Here is a 20,688-nt window from a genome sequence, read left to right as displayed (position 1 = left end):
GATGGGGGTGAAGGCATTTTTGGTTTCTTTCCTTTGTTTCTCACTTCTCTAGCTTTTAATAATAGGCAATAAATCTTACTGTCTCCCTATGCTGAGTCTGTTTTGCCCATCACGATAATTGTTGAGCGATCTCCCTGTCCTTATCTCAGCCCTTGAGCCCTTTGCATCGTATTTTCTTCCACTTTACATTTGAGGAGGGGGAGTTTGAGAGCGGCTGAGGTGGAACTTGGTTCCCGACCTGAGTAAAACCACCACATGGAGTGGTACTGTTGAATATCTTTATATACGACATAGTGGGATCGAGTGCACCCTCAGCAAGTTTACAGTTGACACCAAGCTGAGTGGTGCATTTGATACAAGAGAAGGAGGGAATGCTATCCAAAGGGACCTGGACAAGCTAGAAAAGTGTGCCAATGTGAACCTAATGAGGTTCAACAAATCAAAGTGCAAGATGCTGCACCTGGGTCAGGGCAATCCCAGACATGAGTACAGGCTGGGAGAAGAACTCATTGAGAGAAGCCCTGCAGAGAAGGACTTGGGGGTTCTAGTGGAGGAAAAGCCGAGTTTGAGCCAGCAGTGTGTGCTTGCATCCCAGGAGGCAAATTGCATCCTGGGTTGCGTCAACAGAGGCATATCCAGAAGGTCGATGGAGGTGATTGTCCCCTTCTCCTCTGCCCTTGCGAGGCCCCACTTAGAATACTGCGTCCAGGTTTGGGCCCCCAGCACAAGAAGTATGTGGGCCTTTTAGTGCAGGTCTAAAGGAGGGCAGCAAAGATGATGGGAGAGCTGGAGCACCTCTCCTATGAAGAAAGGCTGAGAGAGCTGGGGTTGTTCACCCTGGAGAAGAGAAGGCTCCAGGGAGACCTCATTGTGGCCTTTCAGTATTTTAAGGGGGCTTGTAAAAAAGATGGAGGGCAACTTTTTCCTCAGTCAGATAATGACAGGACAAGGGTGTATGTTTTTAAACTAAAAGAGGGGAGAGTTTGAGTAGCTGTTTGGAGGAAATTATTCACTTAGAGGGTGGTGAGGCACTGGAACACACTGCTCAGAGAAGTTTTGGATGTCCCATCCCTGGAGGTGTTGCTGGCTGATGTCATCGCAGGACCTCTCTCATACATTTTTCAACAGTCTTGGGAATCTATAGAGGTCTCAGTTGACTGGAAGGTAGCAAATGTGGTCCCAGTTTTCAAGAAGGGCAAGAAAGAATATCCTGGGAATTACAGGCCTATCAGTCTCACTTAAGTGTCTGGTAAAATTATGGAGAAGATTATTCTGGGAGTTATTGAAGAACACCTAAAGGACAACGCAGTCATTGTTCAGAACCGATATGGGTTCACTAGGGGTAGGTCATGTCCTGGTTTCGGAGTTAATTTTCCTCCTAGTAGCTGGTGCTGTGATTGGGATTTCGGATGAGAATAATGTTGATAACATGTTTTAGTTGTTGCAGAGCAGTGCTTATGCTAAGCCAAGGACTTTTCAGCTTCTCATACTGTCCTGCCAGTGAGGAAACCGGGGGTGCACGAGGAGCTGGGAAGGGAAAGAACCAGGACAACTAACCCAAACTGGCCAAAGGGATATTCCAGACCATCTGATGTCATGCTGAACAATTAATATGGGGTGGCTGACTGGGGTGGTGGGACAGGCTGCTCGGGGATAAACTGGGCATCGGTAAGCGAGTGGTGAGCAATTGCATTGTGCATCACTTGTTTTGTACATATTATTATTAGCAGCACTATTTAGCACTAGTAGTGCTATTTACCATTATGTAATGGCTTTAAAATGAAAGAGAGTAAATTTAGATTAAATATTAGGAAGGAATTCTTCAATATGAGTGTGCTGAGACACTGGAACAGGTTACCCAGAGAACTTGTGGATGCCTCATCCCTGGAACTGTTCAAGGTCAGGTTGGACAGGGCTTTGGGCAACTTGATCTAGTGAGAGATGTCCCTGCCCATGGCAGGGTGGTTGGACTAGCATTCTATGATTGTATGATTCTATAGCACCATGGAATTCAATGCCAGTTTTCACCTTTTAAGTTATAGAGAAGCCTTTTTAAAAAGCTCAGCTTTATCTGTATCCATTCTTGAAGGCTTTCAAAACCCAGCTGGATAAATCCCAGATCCACCTAGTCTGATCTCATAGCTAATCTGCTTTGGCCAGGAGCTTGGAATAGAGACTTCCTGAGGTTCCTCACTACCATAAATTATCCGATGATCTGCCCAAATAGCATTTAAAAGCAAAAATTACCCCGCTCCCCCCCCCAAAAAAAAAAAAAAAAGCTATTATACACCTTCAGAACTACTTGGTAAGGAAACTATGCATAACATCATAAATAACGTCCAAATACTGGGATTTGAATATAAATTCAAAATTCCAAAATACCACAAAAATTATTGACTCAGAACTTATCTTCAAAGCCAACTTAACAATTCAACATGATCCAAAGTACTTTCCCTGTGATATATCGAAAATACTAAGTGGATGGTTGTGATACACAAAGTGAAAAATCTACTGAACAGATTTCTGCTTACAATTTTTAATGAAAACTCAGTGAAGGAACATGAGCTAGCAGGATTATTTATTTTTTTTGTCACAGTATGTGATTTATATGCAGCATTAAATGGTAAACTATCTAGACAATAAAATATCTAAGATACAAGCTACTTGAAGTAAGTCGATTTTCACTAAGGGAATGAGTCAAAAATTCATATTAAAACTTGTTTGAATGCAAAAATAGGAATTTTAATGAAAAAGCAACAAACACACATCATTATCAAAACATTATGTAATAGAAATTCCAAGCTTCATTAAGTTTAGATGAAACATCATTACATATTACATGAAAAAATGATTAACAGGTTGACAGAAAATTGAAGACACTTAAAATTTGTACCAGCAGAATCCTCTTATAGTAAGTTCTGTTTCTGAAAGTATGTTTTATCCCACAGCTTTCTTAAGTGCCAAGAAATGGAATAAGACTTGTTACAAACAAATGTATTGTTTTCAAGCGGGAAAGATCACTGCCACCAAAGTTACCAAAAAGCCCCAAGCAGCAGTTGCAGAGTTCGCCAGACACACTATCCAGTTTTTATATTTGAATTATATTCTAAGTCTAAGTAAGCTTAGAATAGAATTCCTTTGGGCTCATTCAGACAACTAGGAATTGTATACTATGCACCAACATTATTAAAATTTACATTTAAAAGCCAAGTACAGTCACATCAGAAGTGATTACAAATTTTTAGCAACCTTTCCTTTCTCTCCAAACCCCACTTTATGGTCATTTTTTTTTGGTCGTTGTTGAAAAAAATCAGTTACAGAATTTAGAAATTATTGAAAAAAAAAGTCTGAGGAGACTAAAATTTAGTTAAGAAAGAAAATATGTACTTGAAAAACATTAATTAGTTTAAATATTATATTTGATTAACTAGATTTGTTAGAAAAAAGCCTTCCTGGACTAGTCAGAAAGGACTGATCAGTCATTTCAGAAAATGACTGATCAGTGTCTCAGCGAAGATTTTTTAAATTCTAATGTCAGGCTTGGGCTACTTTTTATTTTCATTTGTTCTGGCAACATTTAATAATGAGAGCATTGCTCAGGCTATACTATATTACAAGAAGTGGAAGTTCCCAAGTAATATTAATTCATAATTCAACATTAATCATCATAGCTAGTTTAAAAAAAAAGGCAAGAGGTTTAACTGCAAGAGTTGATCTTTCTGTGCAAGGTTCATAACTGTTTAATATCCTTATCTCTCAAGCAGTTGAGTAGAGTCACACTGCTTGTGAACAGCTTTAGGATTTTCCAGTTAAAGATAAACTGAAGCAACTAGATTGACTTTTACTCTGTTCATGGGATATGAATGGGATTGTAGACATACTAGAGAAAGTTCATTTCAATACTTACAATTGTTTATTGAAACGATTAGAAATTAAAGTTGTAATAACAACACTGGTGACTTAAGCAATGCTTTTATTCAGTTTCTGGGTATAAATGGTCAGAAAATAACTGTAAATACCAAAGTAGTCTAACACTGCTGAAATAACAGAGGCCCAACTGCCTACACTAAGACGTACAAAATGCAGAGAAGAATGCTTGCAGAAAAGGACATATCTGGCCAGAGAGGATGTGTTATAACAAAATTAAATTGAACATTTTTCAGATGTGCAGATTAAAAGTGACAACTAGTAAGATGTAGACTAAAACATGACCTCTGCACCTCTGATTTCTGTCTTTGTTAACTCCTATCAAACCCTTCCAGTTCATACAAAGATATGAAAACACCTTCCCCGATCACTGTTTTGTTAAGAACCACCTTCAAACTTTTACCCCATGTCCTCTGCTGCAGAGGCACCTGCACTCAGCTGAGCTTGCTGACTCTCTCAGCAGCAACACGCTTCTCAGCTCACTAGCCATCCAGGCCATGTGGTGCTGTGGCACCTTGTCCTGCCCATGAAGCTCCAACCCTTTCCCCACACATGCCAGGCTCCTGTAGGGTGGCCCCACATGTGCCTTCCCTATGCTCCAGCCTACACTGAGGACCACTCCTTTTGGACCTTCACTGGATAAGCTTTCATTGTCACACCAGAGCAGAATATACCTTTCTTTTTTATGGAAGGAATGAACTTCCTATGCTAGTGTTATTTCAGTGGAGCATAGCCAGCCTCAGTAACTCTCATGTCCCCTATAGCTGAACTTTCCCTTTGCTGAAACACGGTGCTGGAGGAAGAGGCTCAGTGATTGGCAGGAGTTACCAGGGTGCACAGGGAAAGGGTTCAGTGCGGCAACTCCTTTCCATCAAACACAAAGTGCCACCAACACACAACAGCATCAAAAGGGCAGGGAACAAGGAGGAGCACAATCACTTTTCATAGCCCTGACACATGAAAAACCCAGTGAGTCTCCAAGGATCAGGGTGTAAAGTTTTTTTGTTTGGTTGTGTTGTGTTTTGTTTTGTTTGTTGTTTTTTTTTAAACAGGGGCAAGCAAACTGCCTTCAGAAAACACCCTTCCAGTCAGCAGAAGCAACTAGGTATGTCTATCTAGTTGCCCACCTAACATTATGAAATGCCTATTCAAAAACATGCCCATTTAGACAGGACTAGCACAGTCCTGAAGGCTTCAGTTTCCATCTCTTTCATGCATGTGTTATATACTGCCATTTTAGAGGGCCTAATTGTTATAGCTAACAAGTAAATTCAGTCAAGGTAGCTGATTTTCAAACTAAGTTCTGCCATCAACTTGAGAAGCGTAATTGTACCTGGGAAATAACTGGTATCTTTTGGAATATATATATATATATTCGAATAGCAGTTCCCCTCTGATTGAGGGAAACACACGCACACACAAAGACTTTTATTTCCATATGAAAAAAAAATCTGAAAGCACTCAAAAGCATTTTCGTATATATTGTCGTGGTTTAACCTGGCCGGCAGCTAAACACCACACAGCCGTTCGCTCAACCTCCCCCCTCCCTCTCTGGGATGGGGGAGAGAAACGGAAAGTGAAGCCCGTGAGTTGAGATAAAGACAGTTTAATAAGACAGGAAAATAATAATAACAATAATAATAATAATAGTACAATGATGATAATAGTACTACTACTAATAATGTGTACAAACAAGTGATGCACAATGCAATTGCTCACCACCCACTGACCGATGCCCAGCCTAACCCTGAGCAGTCCGGCCCCCCCTCCCCCGGCTAGCCACCCCATATCAATTGTTCAGCATAACATCATATGGTATGGAATACCCCTTTGGCCAGTTTGGGTCACCTGTCCTGGGTCTATCCCCTCCCAGCTCCTGCTGCACCCCCAGTCTGCCCGTTGGCAGGACAGAGCAAGAAGCTGAGATGTCCTTGGCTTAGTATAAGCACTGCTCTGCAACAATTAAAACATTGGGGTGTTATCAGCACTCTTCTCATCCTAAGCCAAAACATAGCATTCTACCAGCTACTAGGAAGAAAATTAACTCTGTTCTAACTGAAACCAGGACATGTATAAATAATTTATAAATGACCTCATTTGAGCTTGTCAGTATAAATAAGAGTGGCCTACATACATTTTTATTTATTTATAACAAAAACCGTATCTAGCCTAAAATTCAATTAATTTCAAAGGGTTTTAAAAAATGGAATTTTCTTCAGTAATAGCTCACTAGCTTGAGGCTACCATACGCAAGACAAAACTCTGGTCTTTTGAGAATCATCATAAGAAGTGACTGTCTAAACACAAAGAGAGTGTCAGAAGACCTATTCTAGCTAGTGGTATATAACCAGACAATAAACTAAGACCAGGCATTCACTTTGGATAAATGAAGTAGATAGAAAAATGCAACACATGTATGTTTTGTAACCGATATTTTACACCATCCAAAATTACAGCTGGGCAGTTTCAAAAATATCTTCAGTCATGCTAAATGATGAACAAAGTGTAGTTAATGCATTGGCATACCAGAAAACAAATTTATATATGCAAAAAGAATTTGAAAATCTTGCAGCTATCATTTTTTTTTAAACAAACAACTACTAGAGTGTGGACTTTATCATAAAAATAAACAATCACTTCTAAAAAAAATAATGAAAAGGAACAACTTTTTCTCATTTGAACATGTAAATTATTTTTTTTCCAGGTACATTTAAGAGTATTATTCTCTTACAAAAAATGAAAAGTCTTGAAGGATTCCAGTTCCATCTCTGCTCATTCCGAATTCTTTGCATGAACTATCCGAGGTCCCAGTGTTCCCCAACCTTTGATCAAGAGCTCTTAAACTATTTAAACTGTATCAAGATCATATTATTTAAAAAATAGTATTTATAGCTTTACTCTAAGTTTATTAAATATTTATGTTGCTCTCCATAGTCTTAGTACATAATGTGTGTTACTGAGTGTGTCCCATTTACAATTTCTAATAGGCAAGATATATCCAACTTAGTTCATGGTTTGTATGATTAAATAAAAAGTCATAGTTTTCATAAAGAGCAATGCAGTACAGAATTCCCAGTGCACCAAATTATAATTCAGTCTGAAGCAGAACTGCACATTTCTCATGTTTTGAAAAAAAGTTGAAAAAACTTTTCAACCAACAGAGAACTGTTCACTTAAAGATTTCTTTAAATCGTATAATCCAGAAGTGTTGTAAGAGTCCCTTTTCTTTCCACAACTCATCACTGAAAGGCTGATCCAATGTTATCATTTAAAGAAAACATGCAAAAATAATTTAACTGGCATATTCTATGAAGCACTTACTGTAACTAAGATGTCAGACACTGAAATAATGTTTCCTGTTAAAGGGACAGCTACACTAACCAGTGTTCAAGTGCTCACACTGAGCTGATTAAACTATAAAAAACACATACCACCACCCCCAAATCTTATTCTAAGATATTTCCTTGTACTATTTTTTTTTGGGGGGGGAGGGGGCAAAGGGGGGGTAACAAATACTATATTGCAAATATGAAAGCCAGTCCTGTATTATTATTTTTTTTTAATCACATAATTAAATTCTTAACTGTGCTAGGTAGAAGCCACAATATGGAAGAAGGAATTTTAACAAGGAAGGAGATAAATATCACTTAATCAGGATGTGGGAATGGAATCTGTACCTATGAGTAAATGGCAATACGTTCTGGGTTGGTTCAGCCCTTGCGTCCAAGTTCTGCATCACTTCTGGTGTCACTCTCTCATCATCTGTCCCGTTAATACTTTCTGGCGTTAAAGGAGACTGAATATCCCCTCCAGCTGATTCCTTAAGTAAAACAAACAAATGACATATTAGAGTTACAAACCAACTTGTTCGGGAAGACAATATGTGCATAAGTACTAAAATTAATTCTTAAATGAGATACGAATTTTAGGCAATATTACTGTGAGGCTCACTGATTTCCAGCATCCCTCATAGGAATAGATTGCCATAAAATTCATATTATCTTGTACAAAACACAAATGAACTATGATTTATTTGCAAGTATCCATCCTCCTGCTTATTATAGAGCTCTCTCTCTCTTACCTGATATTATTATATACAGCCCCCAGGAGCTGGAAGATGGTGACAGGGAGTGAGATGAAACCTCTATAATCCAATGGGAAAGTGCGTGACCTACATATTTTGAATGTTCAAAAGTCTATGGGGCTAGATGGGATTCATCTAAACATACTGAAGGAGATGACAGAAACGCTCACCAAGCCACTTTCAATAATTTAATGGCGGTCATGGCTAACCAGGGAAGTCCCTGTTGGCTAGATGTTAGCAAATGTGACACCCATCTACAAGAAGGGCAGGAAGGAGGATCTGGGGAGTTACAGGCCTGTCAGTCTGACCTCAGTGCCAGAGAAGGTCATGGAACAGATCATCTTGAGTGTCATCACACATCACATACAGGACAATCAAGCAATCAGAAGCAACCAGCGTGGGTTTATGAACAGCAGGTCCTTCCTGATTAACCTGATCTCTTTCTATGACAAATGACACACTTAGCAGATGAGGGAAAGGCTGTGGATACTGTTAAACTGGATTTTAATAAAGTCTTTGACACTGTTTCCAACAGTATTCCCCTGAAGAAAGTGTCTGCTTATGGCTTGGACTTGTGTACATTTTGCTGGTTGAAGAACTGTCTGGATGGCTGGGCTCAAAGAGTCATAGTGAATGGAGTTCAGTCGAGTCTTGGGGCCAGTTTTGTTTAACATTTTTATAAATGATCTGGATGAGGAGACTAAATGCACCCTCAGTAAGTTTGTGGATGATACCAAGTTGGGGGGAAGTGTTGATCTGCTTGAGGGTAGGAAGGCTATTCAGAGGGATCTGGATAAGCTAGATCGATGGGCCACATCCAATTGCATGACATTCAACAAGGGTAAGTGCTGTGTTGCAGGAAGAATGGCTGAAAACACAACAGACACCAGTATGGTCAGATCATGCTCTCCCTTTATTACCCGAATAGCCTGACTTTTATACCAAACTTAACAGGGGCGGATATTGTCTCACACAATATTATCGGTCAAAAACACTCAGACAAACAACTGCAAGAAAACAACCCCACCTGCAAGAAAACAACCTCCTTGTGATTAGCAGTCATATAGATCTTGTCCTTGAAGCCAGCTGCTGGCAACAATATTTTTTAAATTCCTCAACCGGGCGATATGGGAGCATTGTCATGGGAACTTCTCGTATTCGTCCTGGTAGCTTGGTTTGCTCAGCTGAAGCAAGTCATGGCCTCCTTGCTGTTTCAAAAATCCCTCAACAATTCCCCCTTTTTCTTTTTGAGCAAACCAAGCCTGAATTAACAGTTTTGCATGTAACCTTTTAACCACATTTATTACAATACAACACGCAATGATGATTAACACCACAACAAACAGAATCCTTAATCCCTCTTTGATTAATCCCAGTAACCATATATGCATCGTTTCAAACAAATCAGTGAGCCATTGATCGAAAGGATTGATATCATATTGAATCTTTCTCATGTGCTCTTTCAGGAAAGTAATGGATTTGTGAATTGACTCACTATGATCAGAAAGGTTCAAACAGCACATTCCCTCAAAGTCCTCACACCCATGCCCTTGAGCCAAGAGCAAGAAGTCAATAGCAGCTCGATCCTGTAAGAGCGCATGTCGCAGACTATTTTGATCTGATAACATCTCCTCAAGTATCTCTGTCGTGGCATGGCGTTGCTTCTCGGCCCAGCATACCAATTTTTCTAAGTTATTAGGTGCAGCCGCAGATACCACTCCTGGCATGAAAATTGCCACTCTAGCTGCAACACCAAGCAATTCAATATTATTATTGCAATATGGTGTGAGCAATGCCCGTTTATGTCTGCTGATCTTACACAACTGTGACAAGCTAGGAGCAAACATAGTAAGTTTACCTAAGTAACATGGACCTCCGATAGCATTTGCAGGGATACCTTGCCAGTCCCTATCCCTGCAAATCAGAAAAACATCAGGAGGTAAGGCCATAGCTGTACGATTGTTCCAAACGCTATAGTTGTTACCCCTTGTCTTCACGCCAGAAGCCCCTAAACCCTGCCTAGCAGTGTCGTTGTAACCACAGGTGTTACTTGTATTTCTGTACTCGTATGGCCCTTTCCAAGTTCCTGTAGCAGGATCTCGGTAATTCACTCTTATTTGTGGTAACACATTTGGTGCTGCTCTATTTATTGTTTGAAAATGAATACTCGCAGGAGGGTCTTCTCGGTCACCAGTCAAATATAAGTGATTCAAGACAAACAATGCCTTGGACAATCGCTCATCGATGTCCTTGATCTCTTTTAATCTCACTAATTGTTCCTTTAAAACCTGATGTGATTGTTCGACCATCACTTGCCCCATGGGAGAATATGGAACACCTGTGATATGCTTTACTCCCCACATTTTCATAAATTTTCTAACCCTTTTGCTAACACATGCTGGACCATTGTCCATCTTGATCTGCTGTGGCACTCCCATAACGGCAAAACACACCGTCAGATGCCTACACACAAGGTGTGCTTTTTCTCCCCCCTGTGCCGCTGCCCACATGAATCTTGAAAAAGTACCAATTCTCACATGCACATATCTTTTAGTACCAAATTCCGGCACATGTGTTACATCCATTTGCCATACCTCAAGTACCTTAACACCCTGTGGATTAATACCCAAACCTAACCCTGGTCCATGACGACTACAGGAAGGGCACGCTCTTACTATTCCTTTCGCCTCTGTCCAAGTAAATCCAAGCATTCTCCAAAGACCCTTTGCATTCTGATGGAACATTTAGTGCGACACTCGCGCATGTGGAAAATCACTCTCAGGCCCCTCTGTGACTATACTCACCAACTTGACTGCTTGTCAATTACCTTCTGCTCACCCAATCGAGAACTGACGACTACATATATGGATAACACAGTAAGGTGCAGTTCTCCCCTGAATGGCATCTCGCAGCTGCAGAAATAATGACAACAATCTCTCCCTCTTAGTTTGCTGTATCAAGGCATCCTCTATCCATTTTACCACGTTGACAACATACAGAGAGCCTGAGACGAAATTAATCAGCTCATGCATCCAGCATTGACAAGCCCAAACAACTCCAGACAATGCCAATGTTTGTAATGAATCCCCTGTCTCCTTCGGAATTATGTATTTCTCCCAACTTCTGTTCTCGTACCACACACACACAGCCTTCCTACTTGCTGCACCTGCACCAGTGTATACAGTGTGACCCACCACTGGTCCACTGGTCGGGATGAAAGCCATGGTACTACCTGCCATTTATATGATCTTATAACTTGCCAGAGAGGCCCCTTTGGAGTTCAGGAATGTACCAGTCCCGGGTAATCTAACACAGCTTCTTGTAGTGGAATGGATTGCTGTAAACACCATTCCAAATGATCCTGAGTTATCGGCAGACTAATATCTCCTGGTTCCTGACCGCTGATCTCAATACTCCAAGAGCAACCCTCACATACTAACTCTGCAATAGCTTCCGCCCGTGTTTGAACACTCGTTTTTGGCTGAATCGGTAGGAAAATCCATTCCAGGACTCGAAAATGCTGCCCTATCATTCCACCCTTGCTATCACCTGTTTATGCCATTCCTATTCTCAGCGCTGTTAATGTCAGTGGCATCCTCCTGATACTGTTTCTGTCTTTGTCGCCCCCTTACTCTCCCCCTTTTCTTTTTGCCACTGACCAATCACCGCAAATGGATGAGACACATGATTGCTTACCAGTAAGAAGAGTGCACCTTCTGCTATACATCTGTAAGCAGAGCCAGCTACAACCTTAGAAGCTATTTGTGAAGGAGACTGCCGGTGGTCATTTGTTAGTGTAATCTGTTGCTCTGCACTCCTGCACCGTAATGAAGGTAGTAATATAGCTAAGTCGTCATTAGTAATGCATACAATGTGGCAACCCCACTGAATATTACCCAAGAAAATTTGTACATCTGACAAATTACGTAACACCGTAGTTTTATCAACTTTCTGTGGACAAATGGTAGAGTCTGATATGTTCCATCCCAAGTATAGCCATGGCTGTTTCCATTGAACCTTCTCTGGGGCTATCTTCAACCCTTTTGCTTCCAATGTATCCTGAATAAAGTTTGAATCAGAATCCTGGAAGCATTCTGGCCTACCAAACCAAATGTTATCCATATAATGGTAAATAATTACGTCACATCACACTGTCCAAATTGGTTCTAATGCCCAGGCCACATATAATTGACATAATGTAGGAGAATTCTTCATCCCCTGCGGAAGCACTAGCCATTCATAGTGCTTTGCTGGGGCTTGTTTGTTAATGGAGGGTACCATAAGAGCAAGTCTCTGACAGTCCCTTACAGCCTGTGCCACCACATTTGGTTGCCTGGACTGATCAGCTCTCTATACCCTTTCCAATACGTCCTCTACCGGTGCGGTTCTCGGCAGTGTAACTAAGATGTTTTGAGTTTTGGGGTTTGCATTGTCAAACGCAAGCATTTTAAACACACTGCTTTTAGACTCCGCTGTTAGATCAGGATGATCAGGAATTGCTGCCCACAGCCGATCGATAAATTTAGCATATGGTTCCCCAGAGGCCTGTTCTACTGATGCGAATGGAGGTGCTTTCTTTCCCCCTGGGAGACTAAGAAGAGCCCTCAGTGAGAGCTGTGCAGCTGTTTGGTGAATAATCGCAGGGATCTGCAGCTGAACCTGGGTATTGAGATAAGGACCCATCCCCGTTAACATCTCTGCAGTAATCCCATACAGAGGGTCCCTCGGTTGACGCAGTAAACCCGCTTCCCCCTGTGCTAACCGCAACCATTCCCTTTCAAACAATAACAATGAGGAAGGAGTTAACAATAAGCGCGCCAAGTTTTGACAGTCAAGTGGACACATTAGTTCTGCCTGGAAAATCCATTGAATTTTCTGTCGAGCCGCCTGGGATTGTAAACCGTAGTCCATAACCGTTTTTCAAGCTTGTTGTAAAAGCTTGCAGTCATGCAGCTGCCACAACCCAGAGCCTTGCAAAGAGTGGATAATAATAGGGCAGGCCAAGGATGTAGCATGCATATGCCCCTCTATGATGGCATCACATATGACATCAGAGCACCTGTCCCTCCTTGGTGCCGACGGTGTTGTAGCGACGGATAATGAGGGAGCTGACTCCGGTGGGGCAGATGAGAGAGGAGGCTCCTCCGAATCCGTAATTTTTAAGTTCTCCAATTTCACTAGTAGTTCTTGGAACAAGTCCTCCAGTGAAGGTCGATTTTTGCAAGCTGCTGATGCACCTCTCATTGGCAAAGCATCCCGAGTGGATTTATTGCTGACGGGCAGCGGCATAGATGCTGGCAGCACAGCTTTAGCAAGATTTTCTGGTGTGGGGAGTGTGGAGGGCAACCCCCACTCCCCATCAGCACTCTGCTCCGATAGTCCGTTAGTTATTTCTGCCACTGATTCCTTTATTGGAGAGGTCATACACTGAACCAGGGTGGGTACAGGAACCAATGAAAAAGATCGTGCCAGCCGTGTTCCTGAGGTCTCAGGTTTTGTACTCGGAGTTCTGTCAATCCCAGTTGGTATTGACAAAGCTTGTGCTGCCGCCATAGCGAGTTGCTGTTCGGTTTTCATACTGCACAGCATATTAATAACTGTGTGCCACGTCCAACTTACATCTTTATCTAGCTTTCCACTTGAGATGGCTTTATCCCATAAGCGATTTCCTACGTGCCACCACTCTAAACATGAGAGGGACTTCCTTCAGAAAACCCTCCTTCTGAGCCCAGTGCACCAAGGATTTGATCTTTTTTACATTGCAAGATACACCTGTCTTAGAGAGAATACTAGAGAGAAGCTGGATAGCTGCTTCCTCCTCCATGGTTATATCAGAAGAGCTGCAGGGTCGTGATCTACACCCCTCTGCTATGTGCCAACTCGCCAAACGGTGGCGGTCGTCTGCCGTTTTCATGGACGCCTCCGATCTCTCGTAGCAACTTGGCCCCGGATGTCCCGCGTCTCACCGCGATACTTCACTATTCCGTGTCTCACCGCGACTTGTCTGTGCGTCTCACCACAACTCTTCTGCGCGTCTCAGCGTGACTCTGCTCCGCGTCTCACCGCGTCTGTCCGGGTCTGTGCTCCGCGTCTCTCAGCATCCCGCGTTATTACCGCATGAGGCCAGTCACTAGTGGCGTCCCCCAGGGCTCGGTGCTGGGGCCGGTCCTCTTTAATATCTTCATCGATGATCTGGACGAGGGCATCGAGTGCACCCTCAGTAAGTTCGCAGATGACACCAAGTTAGGTGCGTGTGTCGATCTGCTTGAGGGTAGGAAAGCTCTGCAGGAGGATCTGGATAGGCTGGACCGATGGGCTGAGGTCAACTGCATGAAGTTCAACAAGGCCAAGTGCCGGGTCCTGCACCTGGGGCGCAATAACCCCAAGCAGAGCTACAGGCTGGGAGAGGAATGGTTGGAGAGCTGCCAGGCAGAGAAGGACCTGGGAGTGATGGTGGATAGTCGGCTGAATATGAGCCAGCAGTGTGCTCAGGTAGCCAAGAAGGCCAACGGCATCCTGGCTTATATCAGGAACAGCGTGACCAGCAGGGCTAGGGAGGTGATCGTCCCCCTGTACTCAGCTCTGGTGAGGCCGCACCTCGAGTACTGTGTTCAGTTTTGGGCCCCTCGCTACAAGAAGGACATGGCGGTGCTTGAGCGGGTGCAGAGAAGGGCGACGAAGCTGGTGAGGGGCCTGGAGAACAAGTCCTACGAGGAGCGGCTGAGGGAGCTGGGCTTGTTCAGCCTGGAGAAGAGGAGGCTCAGGGGTGACCTTATCGCTCTTTTTAGGTACCTCAAGGGAGGCTGTAGCGAGGTGGTTGTTGGCCTGTTCTCCCACGTGCCTGGTGACAGGACGAGGGGGAATGGGCTTAAGTTGAGCCAGGGGAGTTTTAGGTTAGATGTTAGGAAGAACTTCTTCACTGAAAGGGTTGTGAGGCACTGGAACAGGCTGCCCAGGGAAGTGGTGGAGTCACCATCCCTGGAAGTCTTCAAAAGACGTTTAGATGTAGAGCTTAGGGATATGGTTTAGTGGAGGGCTGTTAGCGTTAGGTTGGAGGTTGGACTCGATGACCTTGAGGTCTCTTCCAACCTAGAAAATTCTGTGATTCTGTGATCTCTGTTCCTAGTCTCTCTGCGTCTCAGGTCTCTCAGCGTTTCTCAGCATCTCAGGTTTCTCAGCGTCTCTCAGGTCTATCAGCGTCTCTCCGTGTCTCGCCAGGTCTCAGCCTGTTCGGGCACCATTTGTTGCAGGAAGAACGGCCAAAAACATGACAGACACCAGTATGGTCAGATCATGCTCTCCCTTTATTACCCGAATAGCCTGACTTTTATAGAAAACTTAACAGGGGCGGATATTGTCTCACACAATATTATCGGTCAAAAGCACTCAGACAAACAACTGCAAGAAAACAACCCCACCTGCAAGAAAACAACCTCCTTGTGATTAGCAGTTATATAGATCTTGTCCTTGAAGCCAGCTGCTGGCAACAATATTTTTTAAATTCCTCAACCGGGCGATGTGGGAACATTGTCATGGGAACTTCTTGTAGTTGTCCTGGTAGCTTGGTTTGCTCAGCTGAAGCAAGTCATGGCCTCCTTGCTGTTTCAAAAATCCAACAGTGCTGGGTGCTGCACTTGGGTCAAAACATATTATGCTGATGTGTCAGCACTTGCACTAACTGTATCTTTCAGAACAATATACTAACTTATCAACACAGCTAAAAGACAAAATGAAAAGTAAGGGCTGAATATGAAATTATTCCCAAGTATGTAGTAATTAAAATGCAACTTTCAACATGCAGTCTAGAACTCCTCAAGATAAAATTTCTATAGCTGCCTACAATATAAAATATAGGGCTCCAAAGGCAAAATCTATACAGGAAAGTTAACAATATCAATAGCTCATATAGATTAAGAGAAAGTTTTAACCCTGGGCAACTGTTAAATAAAAGTATCTTGTCTCTGAGTAATTCTGTCCAAAACAAATAATAAGTCACTCCATTTGACAGTGTCAAATTTAAATCCTGATTTTTAAACAGCATGTCAAAAGAGAAGCACAGCAATTGCTTTCCCTATGAACACAGAAACATGGAAACGAGTGGCTTGGTTGGAAGGAACGTTAAAGATCATCTAGTTCCAGTCCCCCTGCCATGGGCAACAATGCCACCCACTGGATCAGGTGCCCCAGGGCCCCATCCAACCAGTCTTGAACACCTCCAGGGATGGGGCATCCACAGCCTATCTGGGCAACCTGTTCCATTGCCTCACCACCCTCACAGTGAAGAATTTCCTTCTAACTTCTAATCTAAATCTCATGTCTTCAAATTAAAAAAACATTACCCCATGTCCTATTATTATCTGCCCGAGCAAAAAGTTGCTCTCCATCTTTTTTATAAGCCCCCTTAAAATACTGAAAGGTCGCAATAAGGTCTCCCCGGAGCCTTCTCTTCTCTAGGGTGAACAACCCCAGCTCTCTCAGCTTTTCTTCATAGGAGAGGTTCTCCAGTCCACTAATCCTCTTCACTGCCCTCCTCTGGACCAGTTCTAACAGGTCAACATATTTTTTGTGCTGGGGACCCCACACCTCGTTGAAATACTCCAGGTGGGGCCTCACAAGGACAGAGTAGAGGGGGACAATCACCTCCCTTGACCTTCTGGCCACTCCTCTGTTGATGCAGCCCAGGATGCAGCTGGCCTTCTGGGATGCAAGTGCACTCTGCTAGCTGAAGCCGAGCTTTTCATCCACTAGAACCTCCAAAGTCTTTCTCTGCAGGGCTTCTCTTAATGAGTTCTTCTCCCAGTCTGTACTCATGTCTGGGATTGCCCTGACCCAGGTGTAGCACCTTGCACTTTGATTTGTTGAACCTCATTAGGTTCACATGGGCCCACTTTTCTAGCTTGTCCAAGTCCCTTTGGATGGCATCCCTTCCTTCTCTTGTATGGACTGCACCACTCAGCTTGGAGTCATCTGCAACTGCTTATGTTGTTAATAACAATATTAAACAGTACTGGTCCCAAGATGGACCCCTGAGGGATACCACTCATCACCAGCCACCACCTGGACCCCCTTGACCACAGCTCTCTGTGTAACGACATCAAGGCAATTCCTTATCCACTGAATGATCCATCCTTCAAATCCACATTGCTCCAATTTGGAGACCAGGATGTCATGTGGGACTGTGTCAAAGGCCTTACAGAAGTCCAGTTAGATGACATCGGTTGATCTTCCCTTATGGACCGATGCAGTCACTACATAATAGTCACTCCACAAATTGGTCAGGCACGATTTACCCTTGGTGAAGCCATGCTGGCTGTCTCGGATCACCTCTTTGATTTGCATGTGCTCTGACATTGCTTCCAGGAGGATCTGTTCCATGATCTTCCCAGGAACAGGGGTGAGGCTCACCTGTCTGTAGCTCTCCAGGTCTTCCTTTCTGCCCTTTTTAAGAATGGGAGCGATGTTTCACTTTTTCTAGTCACCAGGGACTTTGCCTGACTGCCATGACTATTCAAATACGACGGAGAGTGGCTTGTCAACTACATCAGCCAGTTCCCTCAGGACACTGGGATGCATGTCATCGGGCCTCATAGACTTATGCATGTTCAGTTTCATTATGTGGTCTCAAACCTGCTCTTCACTTACTGTGGGAGAGACTTTGCTCCCCCAGGCCCTGCTTCGAGGTTCAGGGACTCAAGAGACGTGGGAAGCCTGACTGGCAGTGAAGACTGAGGCAAAGAAGTTGGTGAATACCTCAACCTTCTCCATGTCTGTCATTACCAGTTCACCCTTCTCATCCGTCAGAGGGGGTACGCTCTCCTTGGCCTTTCTTTTCTGACCAATGTACCTATAGAATCCCTTCCTGTTATTTTTTGCATGCCTTGACAAGTTTAGTTTCATCTGTGACTTGGCTTTCCTTATCCCATCCCTGCACATCCGGACTGCATCCCTGTACCCTTCCCAGGCCACATGTCCCTTCTTCCACTGCCTATGCATTTCCTTCTTGTGCCTCAATTTGACGAGCAGGTCCTTCCTCAGCCATGCCGGTTTCCTGTCTTCCCTGCTTGATTTCTTACCCATGGGGATGTAGCGCTCTTGCACGCTAAGAAAAGTGTCTTTAAATAGTTGCCAGCTCTGATCAGCTCCTTTGTCCCTAAGGACAGTGTTCCATGGGATCTCATCTGTTAGGTCTTTAAACAGCTGGAAGTTTGCTCTTCAGAAGTTCAGGGTCCTGACTTTGCTCTTTGCTCATAGTACTTGAGATCACAAACTCAGCCAGGACATGGTCAGTCTGCCTCCAGTCAGGCAGCCCAGTCTGCCTCCAGTCTTAACCTCTTCAATGAGTTAATCTGCATTGGTGAGCACCAGGTCCACTAATGCTTCTTCTCTGTTTAGTTTGTCTAATATCTGGACCAGGAAGTTGCATTCCAGGATCCTTCTCCCCACCTCTATCTAACTAGAGGCCTGGCTGAAGTACTTTACTGCACATAAAACCAAATGTATACTAGGTTACAATACTGAAATACATATTTCTCTTATTTATGTGTTTATTTATGAAATTTTTCAGAAATTCAGGGACAGTCAAGAAAACTAATAAAAAAGACAACCTTGTTTTTTTCTTGTTATGCTAGAGCAAGCAGCTTCCCTTTAATACCAAAAGCCAGCCTAGCACTTTGGCAAAAATTCCTGCCAGGGAAAACAACATGAGATTGGTTCATTGTGTATATTTTTGTCCTTGTTCCACTGACTTGTCTTAGAAGGACGTAGCTTTCTAGTGGCAATAAACCTATTCATACAGCATGTTGTAAACTTCCTGCCATCCTTGTTCTATCAAAGATCAGAAGTATATCGTGGTGCAAAGCACAAAAGAAATGCACTGATTCAATGCATAAAGATGCATTCCCTAGAAGAACAAAAAAAAAAAAAAAAAAAAAAAAGAATCAGTTGTATTAATCCTACTGTCCTGGTTTCAGTTAGGACAGAGTTAATTTTCTTCCTAGTAGCTGGTAGAATACTATGTTTTGGCTTAGGATGAGAAGAGTGCTGATAACACCCCGATGTTTTAATTGTTGCAGAGCAGTGCTTATACCAAGCCAAGGACATCTCAGCCTTTCGCTCTGTCCTGCCAACGGGCAGACTAGGGGTGCAGCAGGAGCTGGGAGGGGACAGACCCAGGACAGGTGACCCAAACTAGCCAAAGAGGTATTCCATACCATCTGACGTCATGCTAAACAATATATAGGGGTGGCTAGCCGGGGGAGGCGGGCCGGACTGCTTGGGGTTAGGCTGGGCATCAGTCAGTGGGTGGTGAGCAATTGCATTGTGCATCACTTGTTTGTACACATTATTAGTAGTAGTACTATTATCATCATTGTTATTATTATTATTATTATTATTATTATTATTTTCCTGTCTTATTAAACTGTCTTTATCTCAACTCACAGGCTTCACTTTCCCGTTTCTCTCCCCCATCCCAGAGATGGAGAGGGGAGTGTGAGCAAACGGCTGTGTGGTGTTTAGCTGCCGGCCGGGTTAAACCACGACACCTACTCAACTCAGGAATCCCTGCTGAAGTTTTAAAACTGTTTCATCTTCTAAGAGCAAGATTTACCTTTGTCTTCACTATTACTGAAAACAAATTGACTGACTAGAATAAACTTCATGAGTGAATACTACACAGTAGGAAATAAATAGAAATAGTTTTCTGTTTTAACTTTGACTGTTTTTTATAATGTTTCTTATATGCAGTCCTTTACAGTGCATCACCTTAAGTTTCATAGATGCAATAAGAGAAAACACAAAAGGTATTTACTATAGATTTACTTATATAACTGATTGCCATCTTTGCTCATAACATTTCTGGGGGAAAGCTCAAAGAAAGGAATGGGCAAAACAAAAGGCTAATTTTGTTCTAAAGCAAACACCTTTGACTCTTCTTTAATGTATGTTAAATGCATTCTTAGAATCATAGAATCATAGAATATCCCAAGTTGGAAGAGACCCACAAGGATCATCAAGTCCAACTCCTGGCTCCACACAGGACCACACAGAAATCATACCATATGTCTGAGAGCATTGTCCAAAGCTTCATGAACTCTGACAGGTTTGGTGCCATGACCACTTTCCTGGGAAGCCTGTTCCAGCGCTCGACCACCCTCTCAGTGAAGAACCTTTTCCTGATATCCAGCCTGACCCTCCACTGTTGTAGCTTCAAGCCATTCCCTCGGGTCTTGTCCCTGTTCACCAAAGAGATCAGTGCTTCCCCCTTTGCTCCCCCTGGTGAGGAAGCTTTATACCACTATGAAGTCTCCCTTCAGCCTTCTCTTCTCTAAGCTGAACAAGCCAAGTGACCTCAGCCACTCCTCATACATCTTCTCCTCTAGACCCTTCACAATCTTTGTTACCCTCTTAGATTTCTTGACACTTCTAGCTGACTGTTTAGAGGATTCAGGTTAACTGGGAAGTACCCTGTTCATTTTTAATACATGTGTGTAAGATACAATATGAATTCTTAAAACAGAAGGTAGCACAAAACATGAAGTACTAGGCTTGAATCAGAGAATAAGACTCACTTGAGAGGGTGTACTTGTTAGCTCCATCTTTTCTTGGGATTTTTCCTTTGCTAGTCGTGCAGCTTCTTTGAATTCCTGAAATTTTTCTGCAAACTGAAAGTACATATG

The 20,688-nt window shown here is 43.0% G+C and overlaps 1 protein-coding gene across 1 annotated transcript in view; it reads right to left on the bottom strand.

The window, feature by feature from the left end:
- LOC311220822 (homer protein homolog 1-like) overlaps positions 1–20,688 on the bottom strand; it is a gene marked incomplete at both ends in the record, with an annotated part of 117,547 nt that overhangs the window by 55,477 nt on the left and 41,382 nt on the right. Inside the window, 2 exons of the mRNA XM_084304438.1 lie at positions 7,605–7,747; positions 20,581–20,673. Coding sequence (XP_084160564.1) covers positions 7,605–7,747; positions 20,581–20,673 — 236 coding nt within the window. The remainder of the gene's footprint in view (positions 1–7,604; positions 7,748–20,580; positions 20,674–20,688) is intronic.

This window comes from Netta rufina (assembly GCF_964035555.1).
Source record: "Netta rufina genome assembly, chromosome: W".
NCBI lineage: Eukaryota > Metazoa > Chordata > Aves > Anseriformes > Anatidae > Netta > Netta rufina.
The sequence above is the reverse complement of the archived record's forward strand: the minus strand, read 5'-3'. Positions and strand labels throughout refer to the sequence as shown.